Consider the following 19078-nt stretch of genomic DNA (forward strand, 5'->3'; position numbering starts at 1 on the left):
AAATCTGATTCTCAATTACAAAAAACGTAGCCTTATATAGGCAGCAAAAGAACACTCTAGAATAAAAAACCCTAGGTCATAAATGCCATAAATGTGCCTTAATGATGATTGACTATCTTGGTTGGCACCAATTAAGGCTAAAGGAAATAGGAAATTACCTTTTCTTGAAGAAAAAGGCTTCTACCTAAAAATAGGAAACTAACCTAAAATATTCTTATGCAATCTTTGACCAAAAGGCCTTATTTAATGCAAATAAAAATGGAAACTTAAAAAAAACGAAATTAAACCATAACTAATACATAAAGACGCCTTCTTGATTCTTCTTGAATATTCTTGGACGTCACTTATGCTCCTCCTCCAAGGCACATGCTTGTCACATGGTATTTTGAGTGAATTCTTTAATCTGGACTGCACATGGGCCTTGTACATCATCTTGTTTGGCTTCTAGCAATGTAATCACCATGTTTGGACCCTTGATGGGCTGATTGAGGGATGCTTCTTCCAAATAAATGGGCTCTAACTCTTTAAGATCTTTTATCAAACAATTCAGCGCCTCTTTCATAGATTTGGTCCTTGCTCTTGTCATTGGGCCTACAATGCCTTGTAATGGGTCTTTTAGAATATTGGACTTCCATCTTTTAGCTTGGGCTCCACGCTCCGTGTTTTGGTCTTCCTTTGATGCTTGATCATGCCATGCTCCCCTATCATTCCCTCCCTGCTCAAAAGGATTCGTCCTCGAATCTACAGCATCAAAGAGAGATAAATCAGTCACATTAAATGTAGCACTTACATTACCGTAGGAGCTAGGCAAATCTATTTTATAAGCATTATCATTGATTCGCTCCAAGACTTGGAAAGGGCCATCTCCTCTTGGCTGCAACTTAGACTTTCGTTGTTCTGGAAACCTCTCCTTTCGCAAGTGTATCCAAACCCAGTCTCCAGGCTGAAAGACAACCTTCCTACGACCTTTGTTAGCTTGCTTTGTATATTGCTCATTCTTTCTCTCGATGTTGGCCCTCACCTTAGCATGTAATTCCTGCACAAACTCAGCCTTTTTCTTGCCATCAAGGTTAGCTCGTTCACTAGAAGGCAAAGGCAGAATATCCAAAGGAGATAGAGGATTAAAGCCATAAACAATCTCAAATGGAGAGAAAGAAGTGGAAGAGTGAATAGCCCTGTTATATGCAAATTCAATATGAGGCAAGCAGTTGACCCAATTCTTCAAGTTCTTTTGAATTATTGCACGTAACAAGGTAGTGAGTGTTCTATTGACGACCTCAGTTTGCCCATCCGTTTGGGGATGTGCCACAGTAGAAAACAGCAACTTAGTTCCAAGCTTACTCCACAAGGTCCTCCAAAAATGGCTAAGAAACTTTACATCCCTATCACTCACAATGGTTTTAGGCAATCCATGCAATCTAACAATTTCTTTGAAGAACAAGTCAGCAATATGCACAGCATCATTTGTTTTAGAACAAGCAATAAAATGAGCCATTTTACTAAATCTATCCACTACAACAAAGATACTATCTTTCCCAGATTGAGACCTAGGCAAGCCCAACACAAAATCCATAGAAATATCTACCCAAGGTTGGGAAGGCACAGGTAGAGGGGAATATAAACCATGAGGTTGAACCTTAGACTTTGCATGCCTACATGTCACACATTTAGCACAAACAGACACAACATCTTTGCGCATACCAGGCCAATAAAAGTGTTCATGCAAAAGAGCTAATGTTTTGTCAACACCAAAGTGACCCATCAAACCACCACCATGAGTTTCTTTTACAAGCAGCTCGCGCATAGAGCAATTGGGAATGCACAATTTATCTTTCTTAAAAAGAAACCCATCAGATCTATAAAAGTCATTCACCCCATGCTTTTCACAAGAAAGCCAAATTTTGGAAAAATCACAATCAGAGTCATACAACCCTTTCAATAATTCAAATCCAAGTAATCTAGCATGAAGAGAAGTGATAAGAGAATACCTCCTAGAAAGAGCATCAGCAACAACATTCTCTTTACCTTGCTTATGCTTGATCACATAAGGAAACGTCTCTATGAATTCCAACCAGCGAGCATGCCTCTTGTTAAGCTTACCTTGAGACTTTAGAAACTTCAAACTTTCATGATCAGAGTGAATAATGAATTCCTTGGGCCATAAATAATGCTGCCATGTTTCTAAAGTTCGTTTTAAAGCATAGAGTTCCTTGTCATAAGTAGAGTAATTCAAAGAAGCTCCACTTAATTTCTCACTGAAGTAGGCAATAGGCCTAGACTCTTGCATTAGAACAGCACCAATACCAATCCCAGAAGCATCACATTCAATTTCAAAAACTTTATTAAAATCAGGTAAACACAAAAGTGGTGCATTGGTTAATTTCTCTTTCAAGGTATTAAAAGCTGTTTCTTGTGTTTCACCCCATTTAAATGTCACATGCTTCTTAACAAGCTCATTTAGAGGTGCAGCAATAGTTGAAAAATCTTTCACAAACCTCCTATAGAAACTTGCTAGTCCATGAAAACTCCTGACTTCATTGGCATTCTTTGGGGTTGGCCAATCTCTTATAGCTTTTACCTTTTCCTCATCCACATGGATCCCTTGAGCACCTACAACAAAACCAAGAAACACAACAGAATCCATGCAAAAGGAGCATTTCTGAAAATTAGCATATAAGCTATTCTCCCTAAGAGTTCGAAACACCTCATGCAAGTGAATAACATGGTCATCTATTGTTTTACTATAGACAAGAATATCATCAAAGTAGACAACCACAAACTTCCCAATAAATGAACGAAAAACATGATTCATCAAGCTCATGAAGGTGCTAGGTGCATTAGTTAACCCAAAAGGCATAACTAACCATTCATACAATCCAAATTTAGTTTTAAATGCTGTTTTCCATTCATCTCCCTCTTTCATGCGAATTTGATGATAACCACTCCTTAGGTCAATTTTAGAGAATAAAGTAGCACCATGCAACTCATCCAACATGTCATCTAATCTAGGAATGGGGTAGCGATACTTAACTGTTATTTTGTTGATGGCTCTACAATCAATGCACATTCGCCATGAACCATCTTTCTTGGGCACTAGAAGTACTGGAACAGCACATGGGCTCAAACTTTCCCTTACAAAGCCTTTCCTCATGAGTTCATCAACTTGGCGTTGAATCTCTTTAGTTTCTTCGGGATTGGCTCTATAAGCTGGTCTATTAGGTATAGAAGCTCCAGGGATGAAATCAATCCTATGCTCAATTCCTCTTAAGGGAGGAAGCCCATCGGGAACTTCATCAGGGAATAGGTCACCAAATTCCTGCAACAAAGCCACAACACTAGAAGGCAAAGAGGGGTTAAGTTCGTTAGTAGAAAAATAAGCATCCTTGTACACAAGCACCAAGACTCGCTCACTCACTAATGCTCTCTTAACCTCACTTTTTCCAGCAAATAGACTCTCTTTCTTTTGTTCATTTTTCTCATATTCATTCCTTCTTTTCTTTTCTTTTTCTGTACTCTCTCTTTTTTACTCCACTCACTTATCTTTTTGCATTCCTTCTCAATCCTCACTTGGTCATCATAAGCTTCTTTAGGCCTAAGAGGCTTCAATACAATGATTTTTCCACTGAAAGGTACAGAATAACAATTTTTGTAACCATCATGGTGAGCTCTACTATCAAACTGCCATGGTCTTCCAAGCAAGAGATGTCCAGCAAGCATTGGGACTACATCACATAAAACTTCAGCATGGTAGTTGCCAACAGAAAAAGAAACCAAAACTTGCTTAGTGACCTTAGCTTCAGCACTATCATTCAACCATTGCAATTTATAAGGCTTAGGATGCTTCATAGTAGGTAAATCCAACTTTTCAACAAGTAAGGTACTAGCAACATTGGTAACACTACCACTATCAATAACCATGCTACATACCTTATTCTTTATGAAGCACCTAGTGTGGAAGATGAGCTCTCGCTGCTCTTGCTCTTTATCTTCCTTTGGTTGCATGTTTAGGGCTCTTCTAGCCACTAATGCTTCTCCCTTAACGGGTTCAGCTTCATCAATCTCCAATTCAGAATCAGTCATCAAAGAAGGCATGTCATCATCACTTTCATCGCTAGAATGCATACTGTCATACTCGCCATTATCTTTGAGAATCATGGCCCTCTTATTGGGACATTGGGAAGCAATATGCCCTTTTCCATGACATCTAAAACATTGAAGAGAAGAGGTTCTATCAGTAGAAGAAGTTTTAGAGTCAAGTTTCTTACCGCCATCAATCTTGGGCTTGGATTCCTCCTTGGCTTTTGGTGTGAATTTTGCAACATCTTTAGCCTTAGAATCCTTCCACGTGGATGCTGATCTAGAGTCCCTCCAACCATGAGATGAGGATTTGGAGTGTTTTTCTTTATACCGCCTCTCAACTTTGATGGCTTTATGCACTAGCTCTTCTTTATCAACAAAAGTGTACATCTCAACTTTGTCTCTAATTTCAGGCCTTAACCCATCAATGATTCTGGTCATGCTTGCTTCTTCTCCTTCTTGTACTCCAGCTCGCATTTTAAGAAGGTCAAGTTCATGCACATATTCATCTACAGTCATAGAGCCTTGGCCAAACAGTCGTAACTTTCTGTTTAGCTCTCGGTAGTAGTAACTAGGGACATATTTGTTGCGCATGAGTTTCTTTAGCTTTGACCATGTATGAGGTGGTCCTTTGCCCTTAAGGCGCCTTTTAAGCTGTAAATCTTCCCACCAAACAATAGCATAGTCAGAAAATTGATATGAAGCAATTTTTACCTTCTTTTCTTCTGGCCAGTCATTCATCCTAAAGATTTGCTCAAACTTCATCTCCCAATCAAGGTATGCATCTGGATTTATATTACCCTTGAAGGTAGGGTACTTGATCTTTGGGTCATAGGTGTCCAAATCACGTTTTTTAGGACTGCTCCTATTCTTTGAGGATGAAGAACCAGATCTAATCACCTCCTCATCACCACTACTTGCTTTGGATGCTTTTAGCTCCTCTAGCTCCAACTTGAGTTTGAGAAATTCATCTCTCATGGCTCTCATGAACAGCTTAGGATCTGTGTTGAATTCTTCCACATTGGCTTCTTTGTCACTCATCTTGAAATTGAAACGTTAGTGTGATCAAAGAGAAATGAAATAGTAAGAAGGGACCTTACCACTCTACTCGCGTGTTTCACTCGAGAAATTGTAGTGTCACTCGTGTTTAACTCAAATCTGGCTCTTAAATTGATGTAATAACACTCTCGCCTTTTACCACTCAAACTTGCCTCCTATAGTATTCTTGATTGAAACTCAACAAAATCAAGAGACAATGTTAGTAAATGGTAATCTCCACAACCAGAATTGCAAGAACCAGAAAATATAAGAGATAAGAAAGGAACATGTGATAAAAGAAGAAGGATAGGTACCAAAAATGTCAAAGGAAGGAAAAGAGGAGGGAAAACGTAAAAGGGAAAAAAAAGAAAAGAAAGGAGAATATGGAAAGCTATGAATTAGAAAAGAAAGAAGAAAAAAAAAAGGAAGAAAATATTTAGGAAAGGTGCTACCTTGAAAATAATTTAGGAAATTGGGCACCTTGCAAGAAAAGCAAATCAAGTTAGGAAGGTGAGATATGGAAGGAAGGAAGCAAATAGGAAACTTGAAGGAAAAGGAAAGAAACTCAAATTAAGCAATACGGAAAAAAAAAAGGAAAGGAACAAAAAATAGGAAACAAGAAGAAATTAGGAAACATGCAAAGAGAGGAAATAAGAACTCTTACCACCCAAGTTTAACGATTTAGGAAACTAGTTGTGACTTGTAATGGAAGCTCTTCTCAATTTTAGGAAACTCATCTTTAACATTGCAATTCTCAAATCTGCAGCTTCTTCTCTTTCTTTCTTTTTTTTTTTTGAATTTTCGGATTTTTTTTTCCTTTTTTTTTTTCTAGCACTCCTTTTTTTTTCACAACACAACACCTTTTTTTTTTGTTTTTTTTTGGTGCACGAATTTTTTTCTTTTTTTTTTTTTTTTTGCTGCTCAAAGGAACACAGAAAGTCACAAAAAAAAAACACAAATAGGAGGTGGAAAGGCAAAGAAACAAATTGATGGAAGCAAGGGATGAAGAACGAATGATAGAATTAAGAAGATGAAACAAGAAAACAGAAATAATAGATAAAAGGATAGAACTTGAATTCTAGCAAACCTTAGCTCTGATGCCAAATGATATAAGGGACGGATATGGATCGGCTAGAAACAAGTTAGGAAACTAGACGAACGATCAAAGGTAGGACCTTAAGAGAACCTGTCTCTTACAACCCTAGCCATGGAGACACCACAAGGATGATCAGTCCTTGATACAGTCGAGTATTCCCACGAGAATACGAGGCGGCAAGCAAAGCTCACTCAAGAGAAATAAAATTCTCTAAAATTCATTCATTCAAATCTGATTCTCAATTACAAAAAACGTAGCCTTATATAGGCAGCAAAAGAACACTCTAGAATAAAAAAACCCTAGGTCATAAATGCCATAAATGTGCCTTAATGATGATTGACTATCTTGGTTGGCACCAATTAAGGCTAAAGGAAATAGGAAATTACCTTTTCTTGAAGAAAAAGGCTTCTACCTAAAAATAGGAAACTAACCTAAAATATTCTTATGCAATCTTTGACCAAAAGGCCTTATTTAATGCAAATAAAAATGGAAACTAAAAAAAACGAAATTAAACCATAACTAATACATAAAGACGCCTTCTTGATTCTTCTTGAATATTCTTGGACGTCACTTATGCTCCTCCTCCAAGGCACATGCTTGTCACATGGTATTTTGAGTGAATTCTTTAATCTGGACTGCACATGGGCCTTGTACATCATCTTGTTTGGCTTCTAGCAATGTAATCACCATGTTTGGACCCTTGATGGGCTGATTGAGGGATGCTTCTTCCAAATAAATGGGCTCTAACTCTTTAAGATCTTTTATCAAACAATTCAGCGCCTCTTTCATAGATTTGGTCCTTGCTCTTGTCATTGGGCCTACAATGCCTTGTAATGGGTCTTTTAGAATATTGGACTTCCATCTTTTAGCTTGGGCTCCACGCTCCGTGTTTTGGTCTTCCTTTGATGCTTGATCATGCCATGCTCCCCTATCAAATGATCTTTGAGTGTCATAGTTATTCTGAAGCTAAAAAGGTGAAGTTGGCAGCAATAGAATTCACTGATTATGCCATTGTTTGGTGGGATAAATTGGGTATTAATAGGAGGAATAATGGAGAGAGGCCTGTAACAACTTGGAGCGAAATGAAAGCTCTAATGAAGAAGAGATTTGTTCCCAACCATTATTTTAGAGAGCTTTATCAAAAGTTGCAGACCCTTACACAAGGTCCTAGGAGCGTAGAGGAGTACAATAAGGAGATGGAATTGGCCATGATAAGAGCTAATGTGCAAGAAGATAGAGAAGCAACAATGGCCCGATTTCTAAGTGGGTTGAACAAAGATATAGCTGATATAGTTGAATTGCATCATTATGTAGAACTAGAAGACATGGTGCATATGGCTATTAAGGTGGAAAAGCAACTCAAGCGAAAAGGTGCTTCAAAATTTCATTCTGGATCAACTTCTTCTTTCAAACAGAATTGGAAGAAAGGAGAAAAAGCTATCCAAAAGGAGACCACTAGAGGCAAAGAAGAAGCTTCATCAAAGAGCAAAGGTAAATCTGATTCCCAAACTTCTAGAAATAGGGATATAAAATGTTTCAAGTGTTTGGGTACAGGTCATATTGCTTCTCAATGCCCCAACAAGAGAGTTATGATTCTGAAAAATAATGAAGTTGTGACTGAAAGTGAGAGTGAAAGTGATGACTCCATGCCCCTACTTGAAGATGCTAGTGATGATGGGATTGAGTATGCTGTGGAAGGAGAATGCCTTGTGGTTAGAAGAGCCTTGAATTGTCAAGTGAAGGAAGATGAGTTGAATGAGCAAAGGGAAAATATTTTCCATACTCGCTGCCTCATTAATAACAAGGTATGTAGTTTGATAATTGATGGTGGGAGTGTTACAAATGTTGCAAGCACTACAATGGTTGAGAAATTACATTTGCCCACTGTTAGACACCCTAGACCATACAAGCTGCAATGGCTGAATGAATGTGGGGAGATTAAAGTTGATAAGCAAGTTCTTGTTTCTTTTTCAATTGGGAAGTATTGTGATGAAGTATTATGTGATGTTGTTCCTATGCATGCTGGACATATACTTTTGGGAAGACCTTGGGAATTTGATAGAAAGGTAAAGAAAGATGGGCTTACAAATAGATATTCTTTTGTAATGAACAACAGACCCATTACTCTTGTACCATTGACCCCAAAGCAAGTGTATGAGGATCAACTTAAGATGAAAAAAGAGAGAGATAAAAAAGAGAGTGATATGAAAAATGTGAGAGAGACATCAAAAAGAAATGGGAGTGAAAAGGAGAGAAAAGATGAGAGTTCAAAAAAAGAATTTCAGAAAAAAAATGAAGAGAGAAAAGAGAAAAAGAAATTGAGTTTTTATGCAAAAGAAAGTGAAGTGAGGAATGCCTTTTTGGCTGAACAACATTTGCTTCTCCTTGTTTACAAGGAATCCTTTTTGGATACTAATGACATTAACTCTTCCTTTCCAAGTGTTGTTAGTTCTTTATTGCAGGAATATGTTGATGTGTTCCCAGAGGAGATTCCACCTGGATTACCACCCATTAGAGGAATTGAGCATCAAATTGATTTCATTCCAGGAGCAACAATTCCTAATAGGCCAGCCTATAGAAGCAATCCATAAGAGACAAAGGAACTTCAAAGGCAAGTGGAAGAGCTCATGGCAAGGGGATATGTTAGAGAAAGCTTGAGTCCTTGTGCTGTTCCGGTACTTTTGGTCCCAAAGAAAGATGGAACTTGGAGGATGTGCATTGATTGCAGAGCTGTGAATAACATCACTATAAAGTATCGCCATCCCATTCCTAGATTAGATGATATGCTTGATGAATTGCATGGTCTATTGTCTTTTCTAAGATTGATTTGAAATCTGGATACCATCAAATTAGAATGAGGGAAGGGGATGAATGGAAAACTGCTTTCAAAACAAAACATGGTTTGTATGAATGGTTAGTTATGCCATTTGGGTTAACTAATGCACCTAGTACTTTCATGAGATTAATGAATCATGTTTTGCGTGCTTTCATTGGGAAATTTGTTGTGGTTTATTTTGATGACATTCTGATTTACAGCAAGAATCTTGATGAGCATTTGAATCATTTGCATTGTGTGCTTGATGTTTTGAGAAAGGAAAAATTGTTTGCAAATATGAAGAAGTGTGATTTTTGTATGGATAAAATTGTTTTTCTTGGCTTTGTGGTGAGTGCTAAAGGAATAGAAGTTGATGAAGAAAAGATAAGAGCTATTAAAGAATGGCCAACACCTAAAAGCATAACTGAGGTGAGAAGCTTTCATGGTTTGGCTAGTTTTTATAGGCGCTTTGTCAAAGATTTTAGCACACTTGCTGCACCACTCACTGAAGTTATTAAAAAGTCTGTTGGTTTTAAATGGGATAAAGAACAAGATGTTGCATTCATTAGGCTTAAGGATAAATTGTGTTCTGCACCTGTATTAGTATTGCCTAACTTTAACAAAACTTTTGAGATTGAATGTGATGCATCTGGAGTTGGAATAGGAGCTGTTTTGATGCAGGAAGGAAAGCCAATTGCTTATTTTAGTGAAAAGTTGAATGGAGCAGCCTTGAAGTATCCAACATATGACAAGGAGCTCTATGCACTTAAAAGAGCATTAGAGAATTGGCAACACTACCTTTGGCCTAAACAATTTGTAATTCATACTGATCATCAATCTTTGAAGCACATTAAGGGTCAAGGTAAGCTGAACAAGAGACATGCAAGGTGGCTGGAATTTATTGAGACATTTCCGTATGTCATCAGATACAAGAAAGGTAAAGAAAATGTGGTGGCTGATGCATTGTCAAGAAGGTATACTCTTCTTACTACTCTAAATGCTAGGTTGCTTGGTTTTGAATATATCAAGGAATTGTATGCCATTGATGCTGATTTTGCTGAAGTGTTTCTTGCTTGTGAAAAGAAAGCATTTGAAAAGTTTTATAGGATTGATGGGTACTTGTTTAAAGAAAACAGATTGTGTGTGCCTCAATGTTCTTTGCGAGAATTACTTGTGAGAGAAGCACATGGGGGAGGATTAATGGGTCACTTTGGTGTGAAAAAGACTTTGGATGTTTTGCATGAACATTTCTTTTGGCCTAAAATGAAACGTGATGTGGAAAGAATCTGTGCTAAATGCATAACTTGTAAAAAGGCTAAATCTAGAGTCTTGCCACATGGTTTGTACACCCCATTACCTGTGCCTAGTGAACCTTGGGTAGATATATCAATGGATTTTATTTTGGGTTTACCTAGGTCAAGAAAGGGTATGGATTCCATATTTGTGGTTGTCGATAGATTTTCTAAAATGGCACATTTCATTGCTTGCCATAAAACTGATGATGCCACATACATTGCTGATTTGTTCTTTAAGGAAATTGTAAGACTTCATGGTGTTCCTAAAAGTATTGTTTCTGATAGGGATACAAAATTCTTGAGTCATTTTTGGAGGATTTTGTGGGGTAAGCTGGGTACTAAATTATTGTTTTCTACTACTTGTCATCCACAAACTGATGGACAAACTGAGGTAGTTAATAGAACTTTAACTCAATTGCTTAGAACTGTGATTCAAAAGAACTTGAAGAATTGGGAAAATTGCTTGTCATTCATTGAATTTGCTTACAATAGGAGTGTGCACTCATCTACTGATTATTCTCCTTTTGAAATAGTGTATGGTTTTAATCCACTAACTCCCTTGGATTTATTACCATTGCCTATTGATGAGAGGGCCAGTCTTGATGGGACAAAAAAAGCTGAAACAGTGAAACAACTTCATCAAAAAGTGAAACAACAAATTGAAAAGAAAAATGAGCAATATGCATCCAAGGCTAACAAAGGAAGAAGGCGTGTTCTCTTTGAACCTGGTGATTGGGTGTGGGTGCATATGAGGAAAGAAAGATTTCCAGCTCAAAGAAAGTCCAAATTAGCTCCAAGAGGAGATGGTCCATTTCAAGTGCTTGAAAGAATCAATGACAATGCTTACAAAATTGATTTACTTGGTAAGTATAATGTTAGTGCTACTTTCAATGTGGCTGATTTATCTCCTTTTGATGCAGGTGATGATTCGAGGTCGAATCCTTTTGAGGAGAGGGGGATGATGCGATACAGCAAGCTAACTCCTCAACTTCCAATGATCCATTGCAAATCCCAACTGGACCAATCACAAGAGCAAGAGCTAAAAGAATTAAGGAAGCTTTGAGTGGGCTAGTGCAAGACACCTTGACAAAGCAAATGGCATTTATTGGAGTATCAAATCTGGATAAAAATGCTGAGGATGTCACTAATGTCATTTGGGCTGAAAATGGAGCTACTGATCATATCTTGGGCTTGGAGACTTCAATTTAAGGAGCTTGGATCAAGTACAACACATGAGAAGACTCATTTGGGCCTAATTAATCATATTTTGGGCTTGATATGCTGATTATATTTCATTAAATGCATTTGTGCGAAAATTCATAATTAGTTGGCAGATTTGACTTTTGAATTTCCAAGTTACCTAAATCAAGTCCTTATGAATTTATTATGTTTTGATTTTCTAGATTGCATTTAATGCTTTTTAGGTCAGATCTTGAATGTATCCTCTATAAGATATTGTAACCCTCATTTTGGGAGGAGATTTGGAATTTTGAATGAAAACTTGCATTTTGCAATTTCTGATTGAGAGGAGTTCTCTCTAGGGTTCTTCATTGAACTAACAGACTTATCAAGGCTTGATCAATCTTGTGGCGTCTTTCAACACTTCGGGTCCTTGTTCTTCCGTGTTCAAGGGTTCAAGTAGATCACCAAACCTTTGTTTACATTCTTGGGGTGCGTATATTCAGATCGGTTGTGGGTTCGTGGGATTTTTCCCTTGTGGGTTCTCACCAATGAGCTGCATATGCATGATAGTTATGACATGAGTTCACCTAAGTTGATTGATTCTTCTGCTGCATCATCACATGAATCTTATGAGCTTGATTCATGTTTGAGTGCATATGATGAATATTTCAATTCCCTCTCTTCTGTTTATTCATTTTCTAGTTCTTACGGAGATGAGGTGCCATGCATTAATTCTTTAGAAATTGATAGCATGCTTTCCATTTCTCAAGATTTTTCTTTTTTGTCAAATTTTGATTCCATTTCTACATTTACAACTGATATTGGCCTTGGAAGGAGTTTGTTAGTTAATGATGCAGATTTTCAAGAAGTGGTGAGTGCTGAGACTAGAGTAAAATTCGAGGATATGAGCCTCTGTGACATAAGGTCGCGACCTGAGGATTATCAAGTGGCGACCCCATACCAGAACTGTGACGAAGGTGACCTCTGTCAAATTGAGTCGCAACTTGAGGGTTCCCAAGTCGCGACTTCAACCCAAGTATTCCAAGAGGGTAGCTTTCGTGATGTGAGGTCATGACCTGGATATATGAGGTCGCAACCTGATTCAACTGTTTCACCTCATGTCTTGAAGACTTTGATTAAAGGGCCAACACTTTCTGATTCAATTGCTACTCATACACATTCTAAAATTACACCCCATACTTTATGATTTTTGAATGATCTAATCTCTAATAATGATGTAGTTATGGAGGTAGACCAGCCTAAGGTTGTTGCTTCTGTAGACCAACTCGAGCTTGGTGCAACATCCAATAGGATTGAAGCAAGAATAGTCGATCCAAGTGAAGTTGGCGAATGCATTTCAAAATGGACTACAAAGGGGAGTTTCTCTAACTCTGTCTATTTTCCTACTCTAATTCCCTCTAATGTTCAACCCTTGACTTTGGAACTAAAAGATTTACCTCCCAACCTCAAGTATGCTTACCTTGAGCCTGAGAATAAATTGCCTGTGATTATTTCTAGTTCTTTAATTGAGCATGAAGAGACTAGTTTAATGGGAGTTCTTAGAAGAAATAGGGAGGTGTTGGGTTGGCAATTAGCTGACATTAAGGGAATTGACTCTACTGTTTGTACCCATAGGATTTTACTAACTGAATATTCCAAGCCAATTAAACAAAGCCAAAGGAGATTGAATCCTCTAATTTCTAATATGGTTAGGAAAGAAGTTGACAAACTTGCAAGAGCTGGAATCATATACGCTATTTCTGATAGCGAGTGGGTGTCACTGGTACAAGTTGTGCCAAAGAAGAGTGAAATCACAGTAGTTAAAAATGAGAATAATGAACTCATCCCAATTAGGAAGCTGAATAACGCCACTAGGAAAGACCATTTTCCCTTACCTTTTATTGATCAAATGCTTGAACGGTTAGCGGGGAAGAGTCATTATTGTTTCCTAGATGGATATTCTGGATATTTTCAAACTCCTATAGACCCTAGGGACCAAGACAAGACCACCTTCACTTGTCCCTTTAGAACTTATGCTTACAAAAGAATGCCTTTTGGTCTTTGCAATGTTCTTGGCACATTCCAATACTGTATGCTATCCATTTTTACTGAATTTATTGAAAAATACATGGATGTGTTCATGGATGATTTTACTGTTTATGGAAATTCTTTTGAAGACTACTTGAAAAGTCTTGACCAAATTCTAGCACGGTGCATTGAGAAAAAGCTGATTTTGAATTATGAAAAATGTCATTTCATGGTTAATCAAGGCATCGTGCTAGGTAATTTAATCTCTGAAAAGGAATTGAGGTAGATAAAGTCAAAGTAGAGGTGATATCTTCTTTGCCCTACCCAACCAACTTGAAAGAGTTGAGGTCCTTTTTAGGACATGTAGAAGGTTCATCAAGAATTTTAGTAAAATTACTTTACCTCTTTCCAAACTGCTACAAAAAGATATTGAGTTTCAATTTGACCATGCATGTGAGCTTGCTTTTGATGAATTGAGGAATAGGTTAGTTATTCCTCATATTTTGACTTCTCCCAACTGGGATTTGCCTTTCGAGATTTCTTGTGATGCTTCGAACTTGAGTATGGGGGCAATATTGGGTCAAAGGGAGAATTCTGTTTTGAAAGTGATTGCTTATGCCTCTAAAACTCTAGATGCAGCTCAGAAAAACTATACCACTACTGAGAAGGAATTGTTTGCAATTGTTTTTGCACTTGATAAGTTTAGACCATACCTAATAAATTCCAAAGTGGTTGTGTTTACAGATCACGCAGCAGTGAAATACCTCTTCCATAAACCTCAATTGAAGTCGAGGCTCTTGAGGTGGGTGTTATTACTTCAAGAATTTGATGTGGAAGTAAAAGACAGAGCTGAAAATGTCAACCATGTGGTAGACCACCTGAGCAGACTACCTTTAGAAACCAAGGGAGTACTCGATCCTGATATTATCTGTGATTCATTCCCTGACCAATCTCTAAGTGTATTGTCTGTTTCTCAACCATGGTTTGCTCACTTAGTTAACTATATTGCTACTGGTCTAATCCCTTCTCACTTGACCACCTCTCAAGTTCAAAAGCTTAGGAGTGAAGCTTCCTATTATATATGGGATCCACCGCACTTATGGAGGTTATGTTCTGAGCAAGTTATTAGACTGTGTATTCCAGAGGTAGAGGCTCGAGCCATTCTGGAGGCTTGCCATGATACCTTATGTGGGGGGCACTTTAGTGCTAGAAAAACAGCTAGGAAGGTTTTAGATGTAGGATTTTACTGGCCCACCTTATTTAGAGACGCATTCACTCTCTGTAAAGCATGTGATAAATGCCAACAGTTTTGGGGGTTAGTAGAAGGAACGAAATGCCGCAGCAACCTATTTTATGAGATCTTTGATTCTTGGGGGATAGATTTTATGGGCCCCTTTCCACCTTTCCTCAGTTACACCTACATTCTCCTAGCTGTAGACTACCTCTTTAGGTGGGTAGAAGCCATTTCCACACGTAAAGATGATGCATCTGCGGTTTCCAAATTTCAGAAGTCTACCATCTTCAGTAGATTTGGGGTACCTAAAGTGCTAATTAGTGATCAGGGAACCCACTTTTGCAACAAGTTACTCAATAAATTGTTAGCAAAGTATGGGGTTTCCCATAGAGTGTCCACCCCTTATCATCCTCAAACCAATGGTCTGGCTGAAGTATCAAATCGAGAGATCAAACGTATCTTGGAATGGATTGTCAAGCCCTCCAACAAAGACTGGAGTTTGTGACTAGATGATGCACTGTGGGCCTACCGCACCGCCCACAAGACCCCAATCGGTATGTGTCCATATCAGGTCATCTATGGTAAGGCCTGTCACATTTCGGTAGAGTTGGAGCATAGATCATACTGGGCGGTAAAGAGTTGCAATGCTGATTTGGAGGAGGCTGGCATGAACCGACTCCTTCAAATTCAAGAACTTGAAGAAATGCGGCTATATGCCTACAACAGCTTAGATATTTACAAGCAGAAAACCAAGCTTGTCCATGATGCCAACATCTTAAGAAAGAAGTTCAAGGAGGTTGACAAGGTATTGAGGTATCAAGCTCGATTCAAATTCAAGAAGGGTAAGTTCAAGACGAGGTGGGATGGACCCTACATTGTGACGAAAGTGCATAAATTCAGGATGATAGAGCTCAAGGAGGAGGCCACAAGCAAAATGTTTTAGTGCAACGGACATCTCCTCAAGCTCTACGGAGAGCCCGCACCGCCTTCTTAAGGCCAGGACCCAAGAGTTATGATAGAGCATGGATGGAGCCAAAATATTACAAGGACCAAACACAAAAGTTGGGAGTGTTTTGCCACCTCAAGTCGCGACATGGAATACTTAGGTCGCGACCTGGATGCCATTTTACTGAAACCACATGTTTTGGACCTGAGTAAAGATGCGAGCTCTCTGTCTTCCCAGGTCACGACAAGAAACCTCTCAGGTCGCGACCTGACCCCCCTGAGTCATGAGCTTACATTCTTGAGGTCACGACCTGAGTGCGTTAAGTGAAGCTGTGCGTTTTGGAATGGGTTTCTGAGCTTCTATACCTAAGGAGGGCAGCCACCATGAAAGGGAACTCTTCCATTTTGCAAATTTGCACAAGGTTGAGCCAAAACTTCCATTTTTCTTCATCTTTTTATCATTTTCTATATTTCTAAACCGATCAAACCACTCCAACACCCTTCTTCTCTATTTTTCCAATCTTATTTTTAGCTTTAACCATGGTTATTCATTCCTGGAGCAATTGTGATTGGTTTGAAGGCATGAGAGGCTAAACCCTTAGCCTCTTGGTGATGGAAGATAAAGCTTGAGCTCAAGGACTTAATTGGTGAGTTCTTGGTGATGGAAGATAAAGCTTGAGCTCAAGGACTTAATTGGGGAGTTTTCTTTCTATAGTCTAAATCATTGTTTAATGCTGTGATATGAGGCGAACGAACGAACAGACCGGCTAGAATCAAGTAATGAACAGATGGTTGATCTAGGTAAGACCTTAAGAGAACCTGTCTCTTACAACCCTAGCTATGAGGACACCACAAGGTTGATCAATCCCTTGATACTGTCAAGCATTCTCATAAGAATACAAGGATGCAAGCAAAGCTCACACGGAGAGAAATAAACTAGTTCTCATTCATCTAAGTCTTGAATTCAATTACAAAAAACATAGCCTATATATAGGCAATAATAGAACACTCTAGAATCAGCATCCTAAGACATAAATGCTAGGGATGATGCCTCATTAATGATTATTTGACTATGGGAGGCACCATTTATTACATAGAAATAAAAGAAAATAACTTAAACTTCAAGAACAAGTCTGCTATTTAAAAATAGGAAAGTAGATCAAAACATGATCTTCTAGAACACTCCTTGACCAAAAAAATGAATTTAAATCATAATCAATTCATAATTATGCTTTCTTGATCCTTCTTGAAGATTCTTGGACTGTCACTTATGACCCTTGTCCAAGGCACATGCTTGTCACATGGTATTTTAAATGAATTCTTCAATTTGAACCCCACATGGGCCTTGTACATCATCTTGTTGGGCTTCTAGCAATGTGATCACTATTTTTGGACTCCTTTTAGGCTCCTTAAAATGGCTTCTTTGAAATAAATGGGTCTAGCTCTTTTAGCTCTCTTATTGGACAATTTAGGGCTTCCTTTATAGCTTTGGTCCTTGCTCTTGTCATTGGGCCTCCAATGCCTTGTAATGGATCTTTTGAAATGTTGGACTTCTTTGTTTAGGCTCCTTGCCTGTGCTCTTAATCACATCATGCTCCTCTATCATTCCCTCCCTGCTCGAAAGGATTCGTCCTCGAATCTGTAACATCAAAGAGAGATAAATCAGTAACATTAAAAGTAGCACTAACATTACCATAGGAACTAGGAAAATCTATTTTATAAGCATTGTCATTGATCTTTCTCTAAGACTTGGAAAGGGCCATCTCCTCTTGGATGTAACTTAGATTTATGTTGATCAGGAAATCTCTCCTTCCACAAGTGTACCCAAACCCAATCTCCATGCTCAAAGACAATCCTCCGACGACCTTTGTTAGCTTGCCTAGCATATTGCTTATTCGTCCTCTCTATGTTGGCTCTCACCTTAGCATGTAATCCCTGCACAAACTCAGCCTTTTTCTTGCCATCAACATTTGCTTGCTCATTAGAAGGCAATGGTAATATATCTAAATGAGACAAAGGATTAAAGCCATAGACAACCTCAAATGCAGAGAGGGAAGTAGAAGAGTGAATAGCTTTGTTACATGCAAACTCAATATGAGGCAGACAATTGATCCAATTCTTTAAGTTCTTTTGGATTATTGCACGCAACAAGGTAGTAAGTGTTCTATTGACTACCTCAGTTTGCCCATCAGTTTGGGGATGTGCCACAGTAGAAAATAACAACTTAGCTCCTAGCTTACTCCATAAAGTCCTCCAAAAATGGCTAAGAAACTTCACATCCCTGTTACTCACAATGGTTTTGGGCAATCCATGCAACCTAACAATTTCCTTGAAAAGCAAGTCAGCAATATGGATTGCATCATTTGTTTTAGAACATGTAATAAAATAAGTCATTTTACTAAATCTATCAACCACAACAAAGACACTATCCTTTCCAGACTGAGACCTAGGCAAACCCAACACAAAATCCATAGAAATATCTACCCAAGGTTGGGAAGGTACAGGTAAAGGGGAATACAAGCCATGAGGTTAAACCTTAGACTTTGCGTTCTTACGTGTGACACATTTGGTATAAACAAAAATGACATCTTTCCTCATATGAGGCCAATAAAAGTGTTCATGCAAAATAGCTAATGTTTTGTCAATACTAAAGTGACCCATCAAACCACCACCATGAGTTTCTTTTACTAGCAGCTCATGCATAGAGCAATTAGGAATGCACAATTTATCTTTCTTAAAAAGAAACCCATCAGATCCATAAAAGTCATTCACCCCATGCTTTTCACAAGAAAGCCAAATTTTGGAAAAATCACAATCAGAGTCATACAATCCTTCCAATAATTCAAATCCAAGTAATTTAGCATGAAGAGAAGTGATAAGAGAATACCTCCTAGAAAGAGCATCAGCAACAACATTCTCTTTACCTTGCTTATGCTTGATCACATAAGAAAACGTCTCTATGAACTCCAACCAGTGAGCATGCCTCTTGTTAAGCTTACCTTGAGACTTTAGAATTAGAAGAGCACCAATACCAATCCCAGAAGCATCACATTCAACTTCAAAAACTTTATTAAAATCAGGTAAACACAAAAAAGTTGTGCATTGGTTAATTTCTCTTTCAAGGTATCAAAAGCTGTTTCTTGTGTTTCACTCCATTTAAATGTCACATGCTTCTTAACAAGCTCATTTAGAGGCGCAGCAATAGTTGAAAAATCTTTGACAAACCTCCTATAGAAACTTGCTAGTCCATGGAAACTCCTGACTTCATTGGCATTCTTTGGGTTGGCCAATTTCTTATAGCTTTCACCTTTTCCTCATCTACACGGATCCCTTGAGCACCTACAACAAAATCAAGAAACCCAACAAAA

At 38.2% G+C, this 19078-nt stretch overlaps 2 protein-coding genes and 1 pseudogene across 2 annotated transcripts; 2 read left to right on the top strand and 1 right to left on the bottom strand.

Annotated features, from left to right (window-relative positions):
• Positions 1-2716: 2716 nt before the first annotated feature.
• Positions 2717-5118, bottom strand: LOC114712356 (uncharacterized; the record flags this gene model as incomplete). Its single annotated transcript, XM_028896875.1, has 2 exons — positions 4543-5118; positions 2717-3382 (listed from the first exon to the last, which is right to left on the bottom strand). Coding segments are annotated over exons 1-2 (1242 nt in total), but the record flags the coding sequence as incomplete, so codon positions are not given.
• Positions 5119-7293: 2175 nt separating this feature from the next.
• Positions 7294-15270, top strand: LOC114712357 (uncharacterized; annotated as a pseudogene).
• A 51-nt stretch (positions 15271-15321) lies between these two features.
• Positions 15322-15708, top strand: LOC114712358 (uncharacterized). The gene has a single exon (XM_028896877.1). The coding sequence runs from the start codon at positions 15322-15324 to the stop codon at positions 15706-15708; it is 387 nt and encodes a 128-aa protein (XP_028752710.1).
• Positions 15709-19078: the final 3370 nt, after the last annotated feature.

This window comes from Neltuma alba, unplaced genomic scaffold (genome assembly GCF_004799145.2).
Source record: "Neltuma alba isolate B1F8T4 unplaced genomic scaffold, ASM479914v2 tig00011348_pilon, whole genome shotgun sequence".
Lineage (NCBI taxonomy): Eukaryota > Viridiplantae > Streptophyta > Magnoliopsida > Fabales > Fabaceae > Neltuma > Neltuma alba.